Source organism: Culex pipiens, chromosome 2 (genome assembly GCF_016801865.2).
Source record: "Culex pipiens pallens isolate TS chromosome 2, TS_CPP_V2, whole genome shotgun sequence".
Lineage (NCBI taxonomy): Eukaryota > Metazoa > Arthropoda > Insecta > Diptera > Culicidae > Culex > Culex pipiens.
The window spans coordinates 127,227,896-127,253,040 of NC_068938.1; the positions used below are offsets into that span (position 1 = coordinate 127,227,896).

Consider the following 25,145-nt stretch of genomic DNA (forward strand, 5'->3'; position numbering starts at 1 on the left):
TATGGCCACTTAAGTGATATTTATGTACTTTTTTATTCCGGATCTAAAAAATAGATGAAATGTTTGTACAATTCCATCACATCAGCCATTGTTGGAAATAAGTGAGGAAGGCTCTAACCACGTAGGTGGATTAAGTTAGTTTTTTTGAGTAATATTACATAAAAAATGTGTAAAAATGTGAAACTGAGGAATATTCATCAAAAACTGATGAAAATTCATAATTTTCTGGGGTAAAATTCATCATTTTTTAGCCACAAAATCTGTCACCATTTCCTGATGAATATTACCATCATTTTTTTCTGTGTACTAGAAAGTGTTTTTTCAGTAAAGTTTCCATAAGATGTCGACACGGAATCAAGTTTCATTGATATGAATCTGAAAAATGTAAGAAAATACCCTTCAACCAAAATTCTTCCCCCAGGGTTACTCCCAATGACGATAGTTGACATACTGTATTTGTTTCTCAGGTCCGTATTCGACATGGGAAATACACCATCATGTTTCAAGCTGAAGAAGTTTAAAAAACAGAAAAGGGAGAAGAAGTGCTTCTACATGATAAAAACGATGAACATGGAACTGAAGGAAGCTGAACGGCTAAAAAGCGGCAATCCTCACCACGCTGAAGTTGCTGAACGGTTGGTTCGACTCGGAAATCAACACAACATGTTCCATGCCCAGCTTGAAGATCTGGACAAGGCATCCGATGCGTTGGTCATAACTGTAAGGCGTGACGTCGATCGCAGCTATTACGCTGCCCGGACAATGTACGAGACGGTGTTGGAGAACAGTTGCAACGGCCAAACCAATGTAAGTTCAACAAGAATGAATTTTGATATTTATCCTAGCAGAAATTGCAAGCACTTTACATAAACAAACTTGTACCTGACAGTACCAGACGGTAAAACTGAATCTCAGGTGTATGGAATCGCGGGAAAAATCGTTCCACCTGGTTTGGATTTCAAATATGAACGATGTAAGTTGATAATCTGAGCTTTTTTTTTAATTCAATAAAAACATTTTTAATTTATTTATAGCCGTTAAATCGTAGCACTGAAGATGCTGTTGGGCAACAGCAGTGCAGAGTGCAATCACGAAAAGTGCAATCTATTCAGCGTATTAAAAACATACAACAATTATACCTTTGGTGTTCGAGCTGTTGCATATTCGATATTTAGCTAGATTGCTATAATAAATTGAAGGAATGAAGTGAATTGTTATTTTTTTTTTATAAAATATCACCAGATCATTTTAAGAAATTTATCCTGAGGCCAATGCAAATTTGTATTTGAAGTTTTTTATCGCCCACCCTATGCAATATTTTTCAAGGAAGTAACTTGTAAACTGTATTGAATAGAAAAAAAACATTGTCATGAATTGAGTGATGGTATGCAATTTGTTCCCGTGTTTCGGAGGTCATTTTGAGCTACTTTTTTTTTCGAAAATAAAAGGCCTTTATATTCTGTCTTAATTTCTTTCATTTAATTTTTATATGTTTTAAAAAGAAACATTATTATCATTATTATCGGGTCAGAAAGCTTATCCAAAAGATTCCAACCTACACTGCCTTCGATGCGTTATTGTTTGCCGGTCTAGCAGAGAAAGAACTTCGACCGCGGCGGCGTTGTTGACCGGGTGAACAGATCACGGGCAATCTAATGTACAGCTGCTGCTGTTGCTGTTCCTCTCCAGCTCAAAAACAACCAGCATGAACCATGAATGGTAACGAGGCCTCCGAGATCAACTATTCATAATTTCCAGCAGTCGGCAATATTTCCACACACATGTCCGCTTCGGGGGACCTTAGCTCTCAACTCTCAACGGCGGCGGCCCCCCGAATCTTCGACGCTTCCGAATGGGGCGCGCGCGCAGATTTTGTTTTGCTCAGAACGTTTTCGCAGCAGCAACTTCCAGCTTGGCGATGGTTCAGTACTTCTCGAGACTTGGCGCCGATCGAACGCGTTTTGTTCTAAACGTGTTGCAGCAGCAGTTCGGTGTCGTCGGTGGGGTGAAACGACCTCAAGTGGTTGGTGTCTTGGCTAAATGAAGTGAATCCGATTATTGCGCGCGAAACTTGCTCAGAATCATAAATGAGCAGCAACCTCTCACTCGGTCAATGATTCAAGTGCAGGGAGGAAAAACAAGAAAATCTTGACCGAGACCGGGTTTGAACTGCAGTGCAGATCAGAAGGGAGTTGGTGCATTCTACAAGATGTCCACAAAAGTGCGTTGCCTTGCCTGATCGGATCTAGTCAAGCCAATTTATTCGAACAAGTTCAATGCTGAGCTAAACAGCTCAAAATCAATGTCAATCAACCGCCTTCTAGAGGTGGCCCGGTGCAGTGCAGTGAACGAACCGAGTGTGTCGTGCAAAACAAACCGGTGGACAGAACCAAATGAGACAGGCTGGCTTGGTTTTAGGTTTTTAGCAAAAGTGACTAATTCAATTTAATGCTCGGCTGGCAGAGGCAAACTTGGGAGCATTGTTGAATTAGGGCCGAGGCGCGTGGTGCTTTAAATACGCGGTTAACCCTGTGGTGTTTTTTGGGCAGAGTAATAATTGGTTTACAATACCGATTCTGCTGGGGGGACAGGACACTCAAATGCGCATGACTAAACGGGTCTAACTGATTCGAGATGCTTTAATTATGGTGTCCGTTTAGTTGCAAATAAAAGTGAGAGCTTGTTTTGGAATTACCCGAAGGAGACTCTCGAGACAATTATTTTTTTTTAAGTCCCGTGTAAAAAGTGACAATTCTCCACTTTTTAGTTTGACTTTGTCAAACCAACAGGGTAAAAACTAAAAAAGTGTTGCAAAAATCCGTACACTTTGCCGATATTACCCCATGTTATAACAAAACAAGAGCTGTTAAGGAATTATTTAGATAAATTTTGAATTTGGGATTTAAAAACATAAAACTGTGTCATATTTACAGCTGCAATTTATACTTTGCTTACATGTTTTAAAGACATTCTCAAAATAAACAGTGCAGCATCCATTATTTATGGCCTTTCATTTTTTAATGTTTGAATGTTTACCGCGGCGGGCGCTCTAAAGTTCTTTGTGTAAATACAGTATGACCCATAAAAAAATGCGACATGTGCAGTTTTTCACAGAAAAGTGGTGCCATTCTTAAATTTATTTAACAATCTGATTTTTTAGGTATTATGGTGTTAGTTTAGTATGTTTTTAAGATATCGTCATGATAGTTTTTTGCAGTTCACCAAAACTGTGTACATGCGGTCTACAATTATGAATGTATTTTTGGAACAATATTTACCCTAATTAAATAATTTATATTTCAAAAACGAAACAGTTTAAAATATCCAACAATGTGCCGAAAGCATCATTAGAAGTGCCCAATTGACGAAGTTTTTAAATTTTGTTAAAATTGGTAATTTGTGTGAAAAATGCCATTTTGGTTATTATTTTGTGTGATTCTGTCAAAATAAATCAATAACTTAAAACCGTTGTCGATGGCTCAAAAGCGTGCCCAGCGGCTCTATATTGTTAAAAGTCACATCAGAGCATCTGTTAGTATCATCATTGCCATCATTAGTAGCATTATTTTTTCGTTGAAAAATTGTAGGCTCTAAAAAATCCCAAAAATTTATGCATTTTCAGAATCGGGATATTTTTGAAAAGATCACTATTTTATTGTAACTGCACAACAAAAAAAAGTTGAATTTTGGAATGTTGAAAATTTGGTAGGTTGAATATTACTCATTTTTTGAGTAATATTACTCAAAAAATGTGTAAAAATGTGAACCTGATGAATATTCATCAGAAACTGATGAAAATTCACCAATTCCTGATGTAACATTACGCATTTTTTTGCCAGAAGATCTGTTACCATTTCCTGATGAATATTACCATCATTTTTTTCTGTGTGGAAAATAGAATGCGTAAAATTCGGTGGAACTAACGCTTACAACTCTCAAAAACAGTAACCTTGAAGGCTGTATACTTTTTAATCCATAAAAATACCATAATAGGCTATCCAGATCGACCAACATGAAAAAAGTATGTTTTTCGTTATATGGCCTGTGCGTAGATCAAGTTGGAAAATTATAAATTTCAATGAGCTGTAACTTATTGTATGCTAAGGGAATGGTTTTAAAGGCATTGATTGTTTGTTTTGAACGCCCAGGGCGGCGAAGTCCTTGTAGTTAAAAGGAAGACACTAGTGGAGGGCCTCGTGGCGCGGTGGTTAGCGGCTTCGGCTGCCGATCTCTAAGTTGCTATGGGGCGCGGGTTCGATTCCCCCCTTATCCTCCTGGCCTTCTATCGGATGGGGAAGTAAAACGTAGGTCCATTTGCGTAAAAGAGGTTTTGAGTGACGCTTCACACATAACCTTCGGACGCCTAGAAATGCGCAGAAACTTGCAACAGAGCCCACAAAAGACCCGGGGGTCGTTAAAGTGGATTGCTTTGCTTTTTTGCCTTCCACACTGAGGTAAGGCTATAATTTTTTTTTATTTAAAGCTCGATAACCCACCTTGATGTATACATATCGACTCAGTATCGAAAACTGAACAAATGTCTGTGTGTATGTGTGTGTGTATGTGTGTGGGTATGTGTGTGTGTATGTGTGTGTGTATGTGACCAATAATGTCACTCAGTTTTCTCAGCACTGGCTGAACCGATTTTGACCAAACCAGTCGCATTCGACTTGGTTTAGGGTCCCATACGGTGTTATTGAATTGTTTGAAGTTTCGATGACTAGTTCAAAAGTTATGTATAAAAATGTGTTTTTGCATATTTTCGGAAGTTGACTAAATGGCAGTAAACTGAACCAAACATCGTCATGTTATACATCGTTAGTTAGGTAATTGAAAGACCTTGCCAACGAGTCTAAAACATTGAAGATCTGGCAACCCTGTCTCAAGCTATGACCACTTATTATACCACTTATGAGCCCTTGAGTGATATGTGTGTTTTTTGTATTCCAGAACTTAACAAAATTAGACGAAATTTGTGTGCAAACCCATCATATCACATATCACCCATTGTTGGAAAAGGATCTATGTCGTACTTGTGATTTCTGGTCGTTTCTTTTGCCTTTCTATCGATCTTCTTTTCTCTTCTTTTTACTTCTCCTTTCTACATTTCCAATAGTTGGTAATGCCCCTAAGAAAGATTTATTCCCACTCGGCTAAACCTGTAGAGGAACGTTATTCTCGTCGCATCAGTGAGGAAGGCACCTACCACATAGGTGGATTAAGTTAGTTTTTTACTAGTGGTTGGTACTAGCAATAGTGGCCGACAGCTATAAAGTCAACTTCGTTTTCGAATGTTTACGAAATGGCAAGTTTGCTGTTATGAATAATATCGCTCTGAGTGTTATCACGAGAACATATGTAAATTCCGATTTTCACAAGTTTTCACAAGCTTTAGACAGCCTTTGAATCTTCTATTGGAATTTGTAAGGAATTAAATTCCAACAACTATTGATAATCAATTTTGAACTGAAGTAAACCCAGCAAACTATCCAAATAATCCTTTTCAAATCAAAATGACAGTAAAATAAAAGTTTTATTCTGGAAGGTTGAATATTACCTAATGTAATTTTACCTCAAATAAGACTGAAAAAGTGACATTACATCGACCTGATTGCTCAGTAAATGATTTGATGCTTTACACATTAATTGCTCACTTGATAACAGTTTTGAGTTTGATGTTTAACAGCTTTTGTCACTACTTTTACTGTTAAAAAAATCTTAAAAAGAAATTTTGGAAAAACTTGATTTTTAAAGATAGTGGTACCATTCTTTTTTCACAAAAGTTATTTGAAGATTGTAGAAGATGCCCTAATGCAATTTTGTTTAAATTTTGTGCATTTGCCATTAATTTGTTTGTGGAATATTTTCCAACAGGCAAGGGTTTTTCTCAAGATTATTATTTTTAAAACATGTACTGGGGTAGGTCACACAAAGTCCATGCAGTATTTTGAAAAACAAGTTTTTTCAACATTGTATAGAAAAATAGTTACGTTAAAAATTCTTAGTTTCAATTCATATTGTCAAATCAAGATGTTCAAACCATCACTAAAGTTGCTGATATAGATTTTAAGAAAAAAAAAAAACAATGCTTATGTTTAGTTAACCAAGTTTATAAGCTTTTTAACAAAATACATAAAAATTTTAGGTAAAATTGTAAAAAGTCGGATTATTGCTTGAAATTTGTTAAAACTAGTTTTGTTTATAAAATTATCGATTAATATTGCATTTCATACTGAATTCGAAGCACTAATCACAAGTTTTCACATTTTACATGAAACTTTGTTCAACTGAAATTGCCTATAAATTTGGAGATTTTTATTTACATTATTATTTACAAACTTATTTAACCTTCTCCTAGTGGATAATTGTCCAAAGAATCCGGAAATGCATTCCGTTTTCAGATGCAAAATCATGTTCATTGAGAAAATCATGACACTTTGAGAAGCTTAAAATAATGAAGTTCATCAGCATTTTCTTAACTACAGTTAACTCACTTTTTAAACCTTTAAAATTTTTTATTAAAAGTTCTTCTTGAGTTACTTTGAACACTTCTCTACCACGGCCAGTATGATTCTAAACAATTCCGTACGTATTTTAATTTTACTCTTCATTTTGCGGAAAAATCGTAAAGTCACGCCGACTATCAAAGTCACTCCGTTTTACGGTATTTAACTAACTTTCACCACGGCGTGTTTTCTGGGCAACCTTAAGGAGAAAAAATAGTCATCACTACTTTCAAAAGTGTCTTATAGGAAATTTTCTCAGCTTTCCAATGCTTCTAAGAGCGAAATGCTTCATCGGGAAATTTCTGAGATATCTCAATTTTAAGTTTTTTCTTTTAAAATCCTTGATCATTTATTGGAAACTTTTAAATAACAGTCCAGGAAACTTGTCAAATGATGTGTTTCATGTGTATTTTACTGACCAAAATGTGCAAAATAAGACAAGAAACAACTTTTTAGAAGGTTGCAAACTGCTAAACATTTTGAAAATTTTGTTTTAATCGATTTTTTGAATATGTGGGATTTATTCAAATAATAAAATAATAAAAACGTCTTGAAATATTATTTTAACAAGAACAACTAGATTATTACATAACTGTTGTGTACAATTAACACCGGTCTGCTCTGATTCAGCTTTTAATTAGCTGATACAACCGAAATTTTTACAGGTTTGAGATTGATAGGGAATTACAAGATTTTTATGAATAAATATCATATTTCCATTAATCAAACACTAACTAGTTGCATGGATAAAAAACATGTTTTATACTCGAAATTATACTGCAAATTACAGTTGCTAGCTTTAGGAGAAATACTTTTCATTAGTATGAAATGATTGTTTCAGTTTTTTTTGTATTAAATGATCAAGGAATTAGCAATATTTTAGAAGTTTATAAGACTCTCATCTTCAATCTCATCTTAAAAAATATATATGTCTTGATTTTTGTTCAAATAGTTTAGAAAAAAAGTTTCTGTTAGATTTTTTTTGGTCAAAATACTATTTAATTTTTGTTCAAACAAAAATAAATGTTTGTGACGGTGTTTTCAGAATTCTGAATTGGAAGACTCGAGTTTTATTGCTACTTTTAAGTGCATTTTCTACAGAAAACATTTTATAAAATTTTATCTTTATTTTATACTCATGAAAATATGACTTTTGAAGCTTGCTACAGTAATATGTAGTACATTTTCGATTTCAAATCATATTTGTATTTATGTTCCTGGTTAATGTTTGCTTAAGAAAAAAATCAAATTTATTCATTAAAATTCAAAAATACCATTAAACAATCACAAATCAGAGTAGACACGTGATATTTGTACACAAAAAATATGTAATTATCAAATAATTCTTGTAAAAAAAACATTTTTACACTGTTTGTTTTATGATTTTAATTTCTGTGTGTTTTATGATTTTAATTTCTGAATAAATCCCATACATTCAAAAACTTAGACAAAACATAATTTTCAAAATGTTTAGCGGTTTGCAACCTCCTACAAAGTTGTTTCTTGTCTTACTCATCAAAATGTGCAAACATTTTGATGAGTAAATGACTCATGAAACTCATGATATGATAAGTTTTCTGAACTTTTAGTTTAAAGTTTCCAATAAATAATAAAGGAATTTAAAACCAAAAAACTAAAAATAGAGATATCTCAAAAATTTCCCGATGAAACATTTCGCTTTTAGAAGCATTGGAAAGCTGAGAAAATTTCCTATAAGACACATTTGAAAGTGGCGATGATTATTTTTTCCTGATAAGGTTGTTTTAGAAAACATGCCGTGTCACACAATACATTTTTATGTTCTCACGTAAACATACTGATTATATAAAACATTATGAACTTGTGGAGAATCACACTAGCTAATTTAATAGGAAAAAAGAAATAAGCGACGTTACAAAGTGAAAATGTCTTCTTGAATCAAGAAGGACCGCTTAAAGATTGTTATTCTAGAAGCGTGCAACATTTTCTTGTACATTAAACATTTCTAAGTATCAAACCTTCAAACGCAAGCCACTGGCGGTGCAAATTCTTTCATGATTGATACGAATGACCTGAATTAGCGCAAAAGCTACGAACCTGCATCTAGAACCACTCGAAAACCTACAGCACATTTGAATATCAGAACATATATTTGAACTGAGCAATAAATATCACGTTACAACTTAAGCTTTCGGGCCGATCTGACTTCCCATGAATAACCGTGCGCACTGGAAATGCCAAGGGTACTTACTCACTTTGCTTGCAAAGGTGCAAATTTTGCACTAAAAGCCACTATTCCGATGTTGGTCAATTGCTGCCCCCCAAACCACCGCCAAGGTCGTCATCGACGTCCGATCAGCATCTGGGTAGTAAGGTTGCCATTTCGAAACAGCTTCAATCACACTTTTCTACCATTTCTTCCAACCCGTGAATGGCCCCTGCCTCATGACCATCATTCATCTAACTTGAGTTGTGTCGAAATGTGGCAGATTTGTTTTACGTTTTCGTACACCTGTTGCCAGCTGGACGTCGTCCATCAACTTGTAACGCCTCACCGGGCAAGTGTGCGGTTCAAGTCAAATTAAATTACCATCATCGGCGCACGATCAACATTTTGCCCAAATGACCGTGTTTAAATTTGCGTTGCCATCATGCCGATATTCAAAGTACGTGTTGTTTGAATAGGGTGTCTAAAGATATCACAGCGATTTTTGTTTTAAAAACCTGGATAAAGCATTTTGCATAGAATTGGCAGGTAGAAAAATAAAGTATATCAAAAACATTTGGATTGTGGGTTACCCTAATCGATCATAGACATAAAACACTGAAATAAATTCATGTCGGTTACATTCATGGCATGCGACTAGTGCGCAGGATGATTAAAATTCAGTTTAGGCTGTGCTGATAAATAACGAAAGCTTGTGTGTTTGTTTCAATCCAATGATTTATGTCGTGACCATGAAAAGTGTTCGAGCAATAATTTGCTACTTTTAGGTTTGGGCAGTAATGGCTTGTTATATAATTATTAGCCTAGCCGGTTTGTTTGTACAATGTACGTGGGGCAAATTGTCTTTTGGAGTCCTGTAACGAACGGTGAAATGCCTTATGGGAGTATTACCATTGAATATTAAAGCCAAAAAAAAAGCAAAATTAAAATTATTCACAAACACTTCATTACAATACCATAGTCTGGTCTAGTATAAGGGGTTATTGGACAATTTGTGGCTTAAGACAATCGTAAGTTTCCGAATGTAACAAAAAAGAATTATGAATGCAAAAAAGAATAATTGGATGCACTTGCTTTTCATAGAAATTAAATTTATTTTGTGAAAATTATGTAAAGTGGGTGACAAAAACTGATAGAAATTGCGTAATTATATTTTCAATTAAAATGGAACTATCACTAACTTACATTATTGACAATAATTCTTCAAATTTCATTACAAATTCAACAAATGTCGGTCTGACTAAATCAGCTGTTGTGCACTTAGATTCGTAACTCAAATGTCATGTGTTCGAATCCCGAGGTGCAAGGTTTCTAAGTGCAAAATAAATTTGAGACCCAGCCCCTAAAGATGGAGCGCTATTACTTTTGAATTTATATGAAATACTTTTATTTGTGCTTTTTTTACAGTTTTAAACATTAGTCAAATTTGAACGTTATATATTTCTTATCGAAAAAATATGAAAATTAAGGCGAAACGTGTGAAATTTTTTACTTTTCATCAAAATATTTGTTTCGTATAATCGGGATCAAAGTGTGGATAAATTAATAGTTGTATACTAACAAAAACTAAAAAGAATCACAAAAAAGCTCAAACTAAACCTTTATTCTCAAGAATTATAAAATCACTTTGGGTGGGTCAAAGGGCCATCTTAGATGATCATTCAAAATGGGTCCACGGGCCATAAAAAAATTACCTCGTCGCGAGCCATACTTTGGTCATCCTTGGTTTACTTTATCAAATATTGTTGAATTACAAACATATTTTAAAAGTTAGGGTATTTTAACCATATGACACTCAAGCATTTTTCACAAGATTTAAATTTTTAAAAACAAAAAATACTACTAACTTTATGGATGAAGCCTTAAATATTTTTTAAAGGTCGATTTACCTTGAAGGCCAATCCGTACAAAAAAATCAAAAAGCTTAAAAATTTTAAAAACGCAATTTTCACTCATAGAATATTTTTCTACGCATAAATTTCCGATGGGGTATCTCGGTTTATGATATTTTGTTTAAGCCACGCCATGTATAGCTGATTGAATTTTTAAAGGTCGATTTGTTTTAAAATTGCATTATCAGTATTTTTTTTCAATGGCATTTCGAACCATTTTGTTCAAAGTTACTTAGGCTGGTACAAATATTTTTAAAAGTTTTTGTCACCCCCCCCCTTCAAAATTGGCCCGAAAAATCCGGGGGCAAAAAAAATATTTTTACAATAAACTTCGAAATTTCAATGAAAATTTAAGTGCAACCAGCTGAAATCAAATTAAAATACATTCTCCTGCGTTTAAAATTATTTTTAGCATGTTTGGGTTTATTAAAAAATCTTAAGGTTTTTTGAAAATTTTCGATGCAAAATCTTTTTTTTTTCGATACAATTTTTGATTTTGTCAGATCTTAGATTTTTTGAAAACCAATGATTCAAAACAACTGATCTAGTGTAAAATGCATTTTAAAACACTTTTTTCATTTACATGTGAAGACTATGGCTTGTTATTTAAATTTTTATATTTTTTTATTTTTTGTCCCCCCCCCCTTGACCTCGGCCAGGGCCGAGGGACAAAAACTTTTTTAAATATTTTGCAGCGGCCTTATCGGTTCAAGAAAAATAAAATAAAAAAACGACACTTCTCAAAGAAATGCTTAAATCATTTTTTTATGATTTAATTTTTTTAACAATTGAGTCCTAAAATAAAGTTTAAATTTGTGATATTATTGTTCACAACGATAAAGCTTTCTGAGTACATTGACCCTTTGTACGGCAGCAAAGAATTTAAAATGGATCTTTGAATCAATTTAAAAAAAAAATAACTTCGCAGCCCTTCTTGACAGAAAAGGTCCTACTTGACAGCTCGTTCCAAGGGGACCATAGTTGATCTATCGAAAAAATATTGTTTTGTCAATTATTTTTTTTTATTTAAAAAAAAAGTGATCAGAAATGGTTTTTAATCGTGTTTTTTACCACTGTACTTAAAAATTTACAAAGGACTTTAGGACCCTATTACCCTCGAAGAAAACTTTCGATCGTTAGAAAAGCATCAGCAACTATCAAATTGTTTTGAAAAGCATTTTGTTATTTGATTTCACGCACAATTTTGATCTATTTATTCATGGGGCAAAAATTCAACATATTCTTCGCTATTTTATTTCCAAAAGCCTATTTTTAGTTTTTTTTGCAATTTGGGACATTCTCAAACATATTCCTTATTTTAAATGTTTGGTACTTGGTTGAGAAACCGACATAAAACCTGTTTTTTTTTATCATGCAATACTGCTTTTAAAATTAATTTTTTTAACTATAGTTTCTGTATGAATCAGCATATTCATTTTATTTGAAAATAAAATTCAATATGAATAAGTATTATTCTATATAAAACAAGGAAGTATAATTGTAGTGTTCGCACTTCGAAGTATTCGTATATAGTGTCAATTCACGAAAACTCCAATTAGAAGTCTAACATAAACATGCTCAAAGTCTTCATTATTCAATCGAAAGTTTTTTTTTCAGAGTATTTACTAATTCTAAAAAAGTATATTTAAATGTTAGAGTAAGTTTATGGATTTAAACATGTTGGTAGACTGATTTTGTATTTTTTTCTATTTTAGTTTTAAAACATATTTAAATTGAGCATTGAGTAACAAAAATTTACTCAAGTTGTTTTCCTTGCAAAAGGAACCCTAATTTCCCAAGTAGCACACTTTGTTCGCCAAAAGATTTCCAAACTTGTTGTTGAACTCATTTACTATGTTTTCCCAACGTCCCAGAGAACTCTTGAACGCTGGAAAAAACGCACGTTTTTCTGTTGTTGAACATCTCTTAACCCGTTAGAAATGTGCGTGGTTTAATCAAGTTTTACCAGCGCACGTCCTACTTGCATAGAGAACGTTTGTTGAACATGTCATAAGAACTCTTGACTATAAGATTCTGAACCGGGTTGGATAACGTCGTTAGAACCGTTTAGCAACATTCTGCCTTAAAGATTCAGGAGGGAGTTAGGCAAACGTTTTTATAACCGTTCAAGAACATATCATGGCAGGCAAAATGTTTAACAGGCTTTTCATAAAATATGTTCAAGACGTTCGCTCAAAAGTTATTTTTTCTTCATTTAATCCTTTATTTGTGAGAAATGTCGCTTCACGATATTTAACTACCAGTTTTTGTAATTTATTAGTTTGGACAGGGATACGCCATTTATGAATGATGGATAATAAAAAATTATCAACCATAAAAAGTCATTCAATTTCTTCATTATGCCTTTAGGATTTTTTTTCAATTATGTTTGAGTGCTAATTAACATCGCTTGCTACTACTTCTACTCTACTACTGCTGCTGGTTCCCGGTGCTGAATTTTCAGTTTTCCTTTTTGATGCAGAATGCTCAGGGCAAGTATCGAACTCAAGATCACTCCAAATGTCAAGTCCGGGCGCGCGTCTGCTTTTTTCCACGAGAGGCTATGTTGGATGAGCAGGCCTAAACGTCAGTAAGAAGTCTACGGTCATCTAGGTTTTACCAAGTTCATTAACAGTTTGCCAAAACTTCTTTCGAACATAAGCTGTTTCTATTTTTAGAACTATCCTTGCTTGTTTCGTCAACATGTCCATGCTCGGTGTTTAGAACACGAACGCGAACTTCACATAAACAACGAGTTTACGAGAAATCCCAGCCGAAGCCAAAAGTCGAATCTACTATGTTATCACGTTTAGCAAACTGAAATGAAACATCATGTCTGCAAATGTCATTTTGCTTTTCGAGTTCTACAAGCATGTTCCATTTGAGTCAGAATAAACTTCGAAATGAACTATTCGTAATCTGTTGCTAGATTTGGCATATGTGTTACACAACCATGTTGAACAATGGTTTTTGCCTTCCTCACTGAGGTAAGGCTATAATCCTGCTCTAAAAATGAACTTCGTATAAAAACATCGTAGACCCACCTTCACGTATACATATCGACTCAGAATCGAAAACTGAACAAATGTCTGTGTGTATGTGTGTGTGTATGTGTGTGTGTATGTGTGTGTGTATGTATGTATGTGACCAACAAACTAGCTCATGTTTCTCGGCACTGGCTGAACCGATTTGACCCGAACTTGTTGCATTCGACTTGGTTTAGGGTCCCATAGATCGAGTTTTATACAGATTGAAGTTTCGATAAGTAGTTCAAAAGTTATGTATAAAAATGTGTTTTCACATATATTTGGATCTCACTTAACTGTATGTAAACCATGTCCGGGTCCGTCATCCGACCCATCGTTGGTTAGGTTATCAAAAGACCTTTCCAACGAGTCCAAAACACTGAAGATCTAGCAACCCTGTCTCGAGATATGGCCACTTAAGTGATATTGATGTACTTTTTTGAAGCCGGATCTCACTTAAATGTATGTAAACTACGTCCGGGTCCATCATCCGACCCATTGTTGGTTAGATTATCAAAAGACCTTTCCAACGAGTCTAAAACATTGAAGATCTGGCAACCCTGTCTCGAGATATGGCCCCTTAAGTGATATTGATGTACTTTTTTTAAGCCGGATCTCACTTAAATGTATGTAAACTATGTCCGGATCCACCATCCGACCCATTGTTGGTAAGGTTATCAAAAGACCTTTCCAATGAGCCTAAAACATTGAAGATCTGGCAACCCTGTCTCGAGATATGGCCACTTAAGTGATATTGATGTACTTTTTTGAAGCCGGATCTCACTTAAATGTATGTAAACTATGTCCGGATCCACCATCCAACCCAACGTTGGTTAAGTTATCAAAAAACCTTTCCAACGAGCCTAAAACATTGAATATCTGGCAACCCTGTCTCGAGATATGGCCTCTTAAGTGATATTGATGTACTTTTTTGAAGCCGGATCTCACTTAAATGTATGTAAACTATGTCCGGATCCACCATCCAACCCAACGTTGGTTAGGTTATCAAAAAACCTTTCCAACGAGCCTAAAACATTGAATATCTGGCAACCCTGTCTCGAGATATGGCCTCTTAAGTGATATCGATGTACTTTTTGGAAGCCGGATATAAATAATAGATGAAACTTGTGTACAGCCATTGTTGTGAGGAAGGCTCCAACCACATAGGTGGATTAAGTTAGTTTTTGGTCAAAATGTGAACAATTGACCATATTTTTTGACACTTGTTCAATAATTAACGAATAAAAACACTTATGCAGCAATTGTTGAACAACAAAATAAAGAGCGATGTTTTTCTTGCTACTTGGGTTGTATTGGTTGAGTAATTTTCATTGAGTAAAGTTATCAAATACAACTCTTGTCCCAATGTCTCTTAAAAGTAAAAAAATCTCGACTTTTGGAAAATACCTCAAAATGCTGTAAAATTTTGGAAAACCCCAGTCAAATATTGTAGGTGACATTTTAAAATGACATCAGCTAGTTCGTGGTTTAAAATTTGAATGAATAAGTTAACTTTTGAACCCACGCCAGAGAATCTGATTGGTCAGCTTGAGGTGGAATTTAATTCCAATTCAGTAACATTTCACTGAATTTGCATGTTTGGTGTCTCTAAAAATATTTTATTAGCATAGTTTCACAGTCTCATAGACTTTATAGGATCAAATAAAACAGAGTGATTTATTGCTCGCTGTTGTTAACGAACTAAGGACTCTCTTTGATTTTTTTTCTTTAAGCCTAAGGAAGTAAAATACAAATTTATTCCATTTCCTCAAGAGTAAAACAAAACAGTAAAAGAAACTCATTCACGACTTTTACGCGTCTGGTAGCACCCAAGCCACAAGATTCAATGTCAAGTTCAGGAACGCAATTAATCTTTCCTTCGTGCTTTTTTTTTCATTTACTTCGCCCTTCACTGAACAATTGACGCCGACATTGTTTGCTAATCCACGCCGCCAGTCAGTAGTAAAGCTCCGCTTTTGGCACGTGGCTCGAAAGCACATCGTGATGGAAGCGCTCATAAAGTGCGTGCACGAACAATTATATTCGGTTTTATGATGATGGCATCACCTCCCTCCCCCACCATACTCTAGAAATGTGTGTGTTGTGATACAATTATGAACGTGATCGTGCCGATTAATGTCCACATTATTGCTGGCCCAAGTGCGATTGCCGGGCTTAAAAGTGTTGAACGTCACGGTAAAGTTAAGGTGAAGCAATTGCTTCAAAGTGGGCCCCGCATTTAGTATGCAAGAAAAGTGGCTGCGCTCTGGACTCATTAACCTTTGCCGGTTGTTGGCGGATGTTGCGAGCATTTGTGCTGAAATTGTCTATGAATAGTTTGCGATTTGTTCCATGTTTTATGTAAGATTCTATGCAGTTTTAATAGCTTAGATAGAGGGTATGAATTCAAGTTTGTTTAAATCAAATACTGGAACTATAGAAGATCTATACATATTTGCATTTTATTATGTAACATCTGAACAATGATTTATTATAACTCAGTGATTTAATGCTTATTTTCAATTCAGATGGAAAAAGTATTGATCGATTGCTACCCCCGATCACCTCCACTGGTTTAGTAATTGATTACCCCAATCACTGAATGCCTAACCATTACCGTAGTCACATTATAGACTTATGCTCGGGCAATCTATCATCCAATCCGCATAATGTGGCAAACCTGACAGCATACGGCTGGGTGTGAAGTCGTGCCGCACCCCTTTCCGGAAGAGAAGAGAGTAGGCAAGAAATTGAAGCCACAATCAAGCCCCAGCAGCGAACCAACCAACTCGACGAAACTGGAAAATAAAAACAGAAAACCAGCCTTGAACTTGAACTTGATCCAACTTCCAACCAACCAACCCACCAAAGCTCAGCGCGCAAAGAAAACGCGGAAAAAGTTGGAAAGATAATAGCCTAGCTAAATAGTGTGGAGCGCATTGCATAAGAGCGCGCTGAATGGAGTTCGGAACGGTCGGTGGGTCGGTAGCATGAACATGAATGAAAGGAAGGCCCCAAACAAAACCACGCTCTAACTGGCTTCTCTGACAAATTGTTGGTGTGAAATTCCGCGGCGCCACATCATCTCGCGTCATCACCTGCAGACTCTTTTCATGTTGATGAACTCGTTTGTACTACTGTTGAGAGGGCCCCCACCGTTCGCTGAATGAATCACAACACCGTTCGAAGATCGTCGATGACTTCGAGTCTGTGGGTGAAATCCGGTTTTTAAACGGATCATTTCAACTGAAAAAATAACGCTAAACGAAAGTGAAATGAATCAATATTTACGGTTGGCTTGATGGGGAGAAGGTTCGTCGTCTGTTTTTTGGGGTGTTTCAGCAATACCATCAAGCGAGAAAAGTAAACAGAGATGGAGGCAGCGAGCGACGCAAAGTCATACATTTTTGCATAGTTCCGACTCCGGCGGGGCAATTCCCCGTGGATGACGAAGCTGGTACCGTGTAATTTGGTGATTTTGATATTGGCTTACAGGAAACGAAATACGAGAAAGTCACATTATGTTCATGAGAAAAAAAAAATACATGCCTTCATTGGGTCTGGGGTGAGATTAGTGCGTTGTGATCTTTATTACCATTTTTGCAATTTGTCGTATTCTTATCATTGAAAACAATGACGTTCCCAGAACAAACATTGTAAACATTGGATCTGATTAAAGTGATTTTTACGAATTTTACCATTTCTCAGGTTCTTCTCAATAAAACTAAGTTCTGCTAAAAGGGTTGTGTAGGGGACATCTTAAGATGACTTAGCTGAAAAAATCTCGTTCCCATTTTTTTGGATACTCCATTTTTTTGGATTTAGATTTCCGTTTTCTTCATTGAGGTGAGGTAATAATCCTGATCTGCAAATAATTTTTCAACAGAAAGCTCGATGATCCACATTTATTTTTAGTTATCCCCATGGCAACCCTGTCTCGAGTTGTGATCACTTTTATGATATTTATGTACTTTTTTGATTCCAGGTCTCATCGGGTCGAGCTTGAGTTTGAGATTTTTCCGAAAAATGAAAAGTACAAGAGCAATTCTCTACGAAATCGGTATTTTTTCTTCAATTTTAATTTTTGTATTTTTTAATCCGACTGAAACTTTTTTGGTGCCTTCGGTATGCCCAAAGAAGCCATTTTGCATCATTAGTTTGTCCATATAATTTTCCATACAAATTTGGCAGCTGTCCATACAAAAATGATGTATGAAAATTCAAAAAATCTGTATCTTTTGAAGGAATTTTTCGATCGATTTGGTGTCTTCGGCAAAGTTGTAGGTATGGATACGGACTACACTGGAAAAAAATGATACACGGTAAAAAAAATTTGGTGATTTTTTTATTTAACTTTTTATCACTAAAATTTGATTTGCAAAAAAACACTATTTTTATTTTTTTTATTTTTTGATATGTTTTAGAGGACATAAAATGCCAACTTTTCAGAAATTTCCAGGTTGTGCAAAAAATCATTGTCCGAGTTATGAATTTTTTAATCAATACTGATTTTTTCAAAAAATCGAAATATTGGTCGCAAAATTTTTTCAACTTCATTTTTCGATGTAAAATCAAATTTGCAATCAAAAAGTACTTTAGTAAAATTTTGATAAAGTGCACCGTTTTCAAGCTAAATCCATATTTAGGTGACTTTTTTGAAAAATGTGGCAGTTTTTATTTTTTTTAAATTAGTGCACATGTTTGCACACTTTTGGAAAAAATATTTTTGAAAAGCTGAGAAAATTCTCTATATTTTGCTTCTTCGGACTTTGTTGATACGACCTTTAGTTGCTGAGATATTGCAATGCAAAGGTTTAAAAACAGGAAAATTGATGTTTTCTAAGTTTCACCCAAACAGCCCACCATTTTTTAATGTCGATATCTCAGCAACTAATGGTCCGATTTTCAATGTTAATATATTTGTGAAATTTTTCGATCTTTTCGAAAACATTATTTTCAAAATTTTCAAATCAAGACTAACATTTCAAAAGGGCCAAACATTCAATATTACGCCTTTTTCCAAAAGTGTGCAAACATGTGCACTAATTTAAAAAAAATGAAAAACTGCGACTATTTTCAAAAAAGTCACCTAAATATGGATTTAACTTGAAAACGGTGCACTTTATCAAAATTTTACTAAAGTACTTTTTGATTGCAAATTTGATTTTACATCGAAAAATGAAGTTGAAAAAATTTTGCGACCAATATTTCGATTTTTTGAAAAAATCAGTATTAATTAAAAAATTCATAACTCGGACAATGATTTTTTGCACAACCTGGAAATTTCTGAAATGTTGGCATTTTATGTCCTCTAAAACATTAAAAATAGTGTTTTTTTGCAAATCAAATTTTAGTGATAAAAAGCTTAATAAAATAATCACCAATTTTTTTTTACCGTGTATCATTTTTTTCCAGTGTAGTCCGTATCCATACCTACAACTTTGCCGAAGATATCAAATCGATCAAAAAATTCCTTCAAAAGATACAGATTTTTGAATTTTCATACATCATTTTTGTATGGACAACAGCTGCCAAATTTGTATGGAAAATTATATGGACAAACTAATGATGCAAAATGGCTTCTTTGGGCATACCGAAGGCACCAAAAAGTTTCAGTCGGATTAAAAAATACAAAAAAAAAGTCGAATGACCGAAATCCTAGAGAACTGCTCACAATTTAAATTCGTACGGTAAAATAAGTTTGTAAATAATAAATAATATGTGTTTTTGAGAAATAGTTAACAAATTCTCCAAATTTATAGGCATTTTTAGTTAAATAAATTTCATTTAAGAGCAAGTTTTTCACCAATGTGTAACAGGTCGTATCGAGGTGCTCCGATTTGGATGAAACTTTCAGCGTTTGTTTGTCTATACATGAGATGAAGGCGTGACAAAGGGAATTGGGGTAAAACGGACTTAAAAGTTTGAGGTCCATAAAACCTAAAAAATCTTAAAATTGCTCCGTAAAACTTCATCAATTCCAACTCTCGTAGATGCATTTGAAAGGTATTTTGAAGCACTGCAAAATGGGCCATAGACATCCAGGATTGGTTTGACTTTTTCTCATAGCTTTTGCAAATTACTGTTAAAAATTTTAAAACTCTAATATCTTTTTGCAACAGCCTCCAACACCCATACTCTCATAGGTCAAAAGATAGGTAATTTCATAGACTATAAGCCTACGGTAATAACTTTTTGGCCAATCGCAGTTTTTCTCATAGTTTTTCGATTTTTCTACAACAAACATTTTACAACGTAAGTTTTTGCCCTGAGTGAAAACTTTTGATTCGTGCTTCGAATTATGTTTAAAGTGCAATATTAATCAATAATTTTTTTAAACCAAACTAGTTTGAAATGAATTTCAGACAAAATTCTGACTTTTTAACATTTTTTCCTAAAATTTAAAAAACGAAAAAAAAAACGAAACTATTGGCACTACGCCCCCCGGGGCATGGCCTTCCTCTAACGTGGGATTTCTGCTCCAGCGCCTCTGACGAGACAGGAGAAACCGGGACCGACGTTTTACTTCACCATCCGATAGAAGCTCAGTGGATAAGGCGGTAATTGAACCCGCGTCTCATAGCATCATCGGGATCGGCAGCCGAAGCCGCTACCCCTGCGCCACGAGACCACAAAAATTTAAACATACACCCAAATGGCGGTGGCATCATTGTGATGCATGGCTGCATGAAAGTATATCAGAATCTGCATGAAATCTGTCCTCATGCATTTTTTGCGTTACAGGGGTATGACATTTTTGCCCGTTACCGACAGTTATCGACATTACTGACGATTGATTGATTGTATTGCACAAAATAAATCTTAACAGAATTAGATTTGAACCATCAATTTTTTGGATGTTGATCCGACACGCTACCACCAACACATTGTTTTCTCTGAAGTGTTGCTCGGGGACGCGCCAGTATGTGTTGGTGAGAACTGCAGATCGCTGACATGCTTACGACGCGGGCAAAAATGAGCTATGAGCTTGCTGCAAAAACTGTTATAAAATATAACATTTTTTGTAGCAAATCCACTCATGCAGATTTTGATGTATATTTTTCGTTTGGGTGTATATATACAGCAATTCCATTTGAAAAGAGCCTAAATCGAAAAAAAAAGTTCTCCGATCGTGCTCAAAATTTTTCTGAGGTTTCCTAGGCCAAAATAATAAGACCCATATTTTTTTGTTTGGCCATTAGGGTGACCTACATCGTGCTAGAGTGGTTCGAAAAATGGCAATTTTCATCATTTTTCGCAAAAACCACTTTTTTCGAAAAATCATATCTCCACGCCATTTCATCCGATTTTAGCTGTCTTAGACGCAAAAGAAAGGTGATGAGTTTGGCTATTTGAGAAAAATAGTAAGAAGTTCCAAAAATCTAGCTTAACTATTGAAAAAATCGTATGAAAATTTAAAATGGCGTTTTGACCGTGTCTGGACCAAAGAGCCTATGTCTGAAAATATTTTTATCGGATTCCTCGGAAATGTCGAACCGTACGTTTCCAAGATATAATTTTTAAAAAATAAAAACTAAGTTTTTCGACGCGCCACGCGCAAAAACAGGAAAATGACGAAATCGGCAAAAAATCAACTTTTTTCACTAAAACTGCGATAACTTAAAAATTTCAGCGATGACCTATACATGTCTGGGTACCAAAAGTTGCGTCTTTCAATTACGAAAATTTTGATACCTAGTCATGTATAGGTCATCGCTGAATATTTTAAGTTATCGCAGTTTTAGTGAAAAAAAATGATTTTTTGCCGATTTCGTCATTTTCATGTTTTTGCGCGTGGCGCGTCGTAAAACTCAGTTTTTATTTTCAAAAAATCATATCTTGGGAACGTACGGTTTGACATCGCCAATTTTTTGATATGTTATGTGAAATTTTCCGAGGAATCCGATAAAAATATTTTCAGACATAGGCTCTTTCGTCTAGACACGGTCAAAACGCCATTTTAAGTTTTCATACGACTTTTTCAATAGTTAAGCTAGATTTTTGGAACTTCTTACTATTTTTCTCAAATAGTCAAACTCATCACCTTTCTTTTGCGTCTAAGACAGCTAAAATCGGATGAAATAGCGCGGAGATATGATTTTTCGAAAAAAGTGGTTTTTGCGAAAAATAACGAAAATTGCCATTTTTCGAACCGCCCTAGCACGATGTAGGTCACCCTAATGGCCAAACAAAAAAATACGGGTCTAATTATTTTGGCCTAGGAACTCTCAGAAAATTTTTGAGCCCGATCGGAGAACTTTTTTTCGGTTTAGGCTCTTTTCAAATGGAATTGCTGTATATATTGTTAAAAAGCTTATTAACTTAGTTTTTTCATAAAAATTATATCAGCAGCCTTATGGTACATTTGACTTCAAAAAGTTAGAACACCTTAAATCTGATTTTAACTAGACCAGATATTCCAACATATTAGCAACAACATGTACTCACTGACGCTTTGTGGGTATGATTCGCGGTCAAAAACCATTGTGTGTGTTTGTGGTGGTCCAATCCAATACCCGCTAACCGGTAGCGAAATTATGGGAAAGTATAATTTGTATCAGACTGTGTACATGCCGAATGCTGATACAGCTTATCTCAGACCCGGGTATTAGGTGGTGATAGCCCTCGCGCTGCTTCCAACGACCCATTTCAGAATGACAGAGCTCCTTGCGGTCCAATTCCGAGGTCGCTGGGAATTGTTTGGCTCCGCCTAAACATAGAAGCAAGCATCTGAAGGAAACTCGATCTATATTTAGACTTCCAATCCCGTCAGGCAAATCAGGGATCAGCGCGTATTTAATAATATGAGAAGAAGAGATAACATGTTTCAACACTACGGATCAATTCACTGCTAGAGTGTAAACCTTCTGATGGCCGACTGCTTAGCGTCCCAGACCACCACCAAAGGTGTGAGTTCGAATCCCACCTGATTCATTTTAGTTTTTATTCATATTCAAATTCCTGATTCCAAATTTCAAATTTCAAAGGCACCGACCTGATTTGATCCCTGAACCTTCTGCTTGGGAGACAGAAGCCGTAACCATTAGGCCACGGAGCCGGTTGAAAGGGACGTGGTTCTCTGTATGGCTTTTTGCGAGATGAGAGCAGAGGACAACAATCATCTCAACGTTTCCACTTTACCCGGGCTAACGACCGGCAGTTCCAGTTCACGATGATTTCCCTTTATATGTTAAAAACCACTTATGATTTTGGCACATATTCCGTTTGTCAGCGTTTCCTGTCATTACTGGCGGGTAAAATCTACGTGGAATCAGCTGTGCAGATCTCATGTGTGACAGGAATGCAGGTTGAGCGACTACCACGGGCCGCGGTCAAAAACCATTGTACAGTAGAAAACCAAATTGAGTGGGAAATGTATTTTCCAAAAAATGTGGCTCCTTTATTTGCATGCAACTTTTGGTTGTATGCTAGAACGACGAACCACCCTAATTATCCATACAAACTTTGGAGAAAAACCATTCGACCCTGTCTAAATATCTTTGAAGAATTCAAAGCTTGCAGACCATAATAAATTCAAATCAAGAAACCACAAAAACAGGTTCAATTCCACCAACCTCAACGGTATTCCATAAATGTGTGTCATTGGGAGGACTTAACCAAATATTTTTTAACACCTTGCCACGCGCCAATATTGTCCACAATGAGTTCTGTCTCTGTCTGTGGCGACCGGATTTTGAGCAACCGAGAGGGAAACATCCACCGGTAGTTACCTATGTTTGTCTCGATGACTCCTCAGTGCCGAAACAGTGTCTCAAAAGTGTGTCTTATTTTGTGTGCACCTTTCGCCTCGCAGCTTCACCTTAGTCAGTCGGGGGTCAGTCTCGAAACTTGGACGGATAAGTTGGGCAGCAGTTAATCGAGAATCAAACCGCGCGCGAAAAACTGTCATGCGGTGGCGTTCCGGCGTAGATCCGGATAGGATAGTGGACTCGGCGACAAAGTGATCTAACCTTAAGAGAAAAATATTTATAATAAAAATGAAATCTTCAATGTGCCTTGCGAAGAGAGTGGTGTTGCATTTCGTGGTGATTCTGCTGGTGATTCAGATTGGAAGGTCGTCGGGCCAGGACATCACCGATCAGACCTCATCGTTGGATATGGGTTCGATGAGGAGTATGTTTCACGCGTTGCGGCAATGGACGTTCGACTTTGTGGGCAAAACTGGCCTTCGGACGAGGGGATTTTTTCTGCAGGAGAAGATTCCAAATGAGCTCCCGTTTCCATGTGATGTGACGCTGGGGAGGAGCGAACGCGTGCCGAAGAGTGTCCACAAGTTACGCCCAGGTGAGTAATCTTCTAACTCCATTCGGATGTATTGAATGTTAAGTTGTCTTGATTGTCCTCAATATCACCTGAAACTTTGCCAAAGACACCGAATCGATTGATTCATATCCCATGATTCTGATTTGCGAATATTTACAAACCATTTCTGTATGTATAGTAAAGTGACAAGAAAAAAAATGAAAATTTTGAAATTTTGAATCGTAAGAGTAATTCTATTCCTTAGGCAACTGTGACTGTGAAAATTTTGAGCGAAATCGGTTAAGGGATTACATACATATAGAAAATCACACAATTTCATATTACAGAAAATTTGCTTATTAAAAATACAGGTAATCAAAAACAGGCGATTTTTGTATAAAGCCGTTGCAAATATTTTTTAAAGTTTATGTCCCTCGACTCTGGTTGTGGTCGAGGGGGGGCATGGTCTGAACATTTGAACTAAAAAAGTGTTTTAAAGTGCATTTTACACCTGCCCAGTTGTTTTGCAATCATTAGTTTTCAAAATATCCAATTATTGAAGAGATTTTTTTACGAAGCCGTTGCATCGTATCAATAAGTGGTTAAAGGCAAACATGTAGGAAATTTACGAGATTTCCGAAAAAAATACACTGAAAGAAAAAAAACAAACCACTTTTATGAGATTTTCTGATTTTTTTAAGTTTAAAAGTCAAAGTTGAGGGGGAGCCCACGATTTTTTTCGTTCAAATTTTTTGTGAAGATAGCCTAAGATGTTACAAAAAGACTCACGAAAAATTCAAGATGGAGCAACTCACCTAAAAAAATACAAAAATCATTTACTGAAACTATTTTTTTTGAAAAGTGCTTTAAACGTCAAAATTTTCAAAAAACCGAATACGGGAATCGATTTTCCAGACAATTTTACATAAAAGGGTCCATACTGACTACCGTCAGTGGGGGTGACTATGGGTCAAAAAACGATACACCACTCGTATTTTTTTAATAACAAAAACAATTTAAATGACATCGAAAATCTTTCAACGTAGATTTGTTCTTAGATAGTTTACTAACATTTTCCCAAAATATGGTTGATTTTGATGAACACTACCTTATATGCCTATTGTTTGAAAATTGACCCAATCTCACCCCTTAGAGGGGGTGACATTGGGTCAAATGAAACTAAAATGATGCTCAAATACAACGATATGGTGAAAACAAGTCATCCAACAGTATTTCTTGTTCGAGGGAATCG

General features: G+C 35.5%; 1 protein-coding gene across 2 annotated transcripts in view; it reads left to right on the plus strand.

Annotated features, from left to right (window-relative positions):
- The first annotated feature begins 1,898 nt into the window (after nt 1-1,898).
- LOC120412563 (phospholipase B1, membrane-associated-like) overlaps nt 1,899-25,145 on the plus strand; it is a 28,735-nt gene continuing 5,488 nt past the window's right edge. The window contains exons 1-2 of one of the 2 annotated variants that reach the window (XM_039573068.2): nt 1,899-2,023; nt 23,445-23,935. In XM_039573068.2, the coding sequence (XP_039429002.1) occupies nt 23,629-23,935 (307 nt within the window). In that variant the 5' untranslated portion in view covers nt 1,899-2,023; nt 23,445-23,628. Of the gene's footprint in view, nt 2,024-23,080; nt 23,936-25,145 lie in introns of those variants that run through there. The other variant, XM_039573069.2, reaches the window with a different exon arrangement.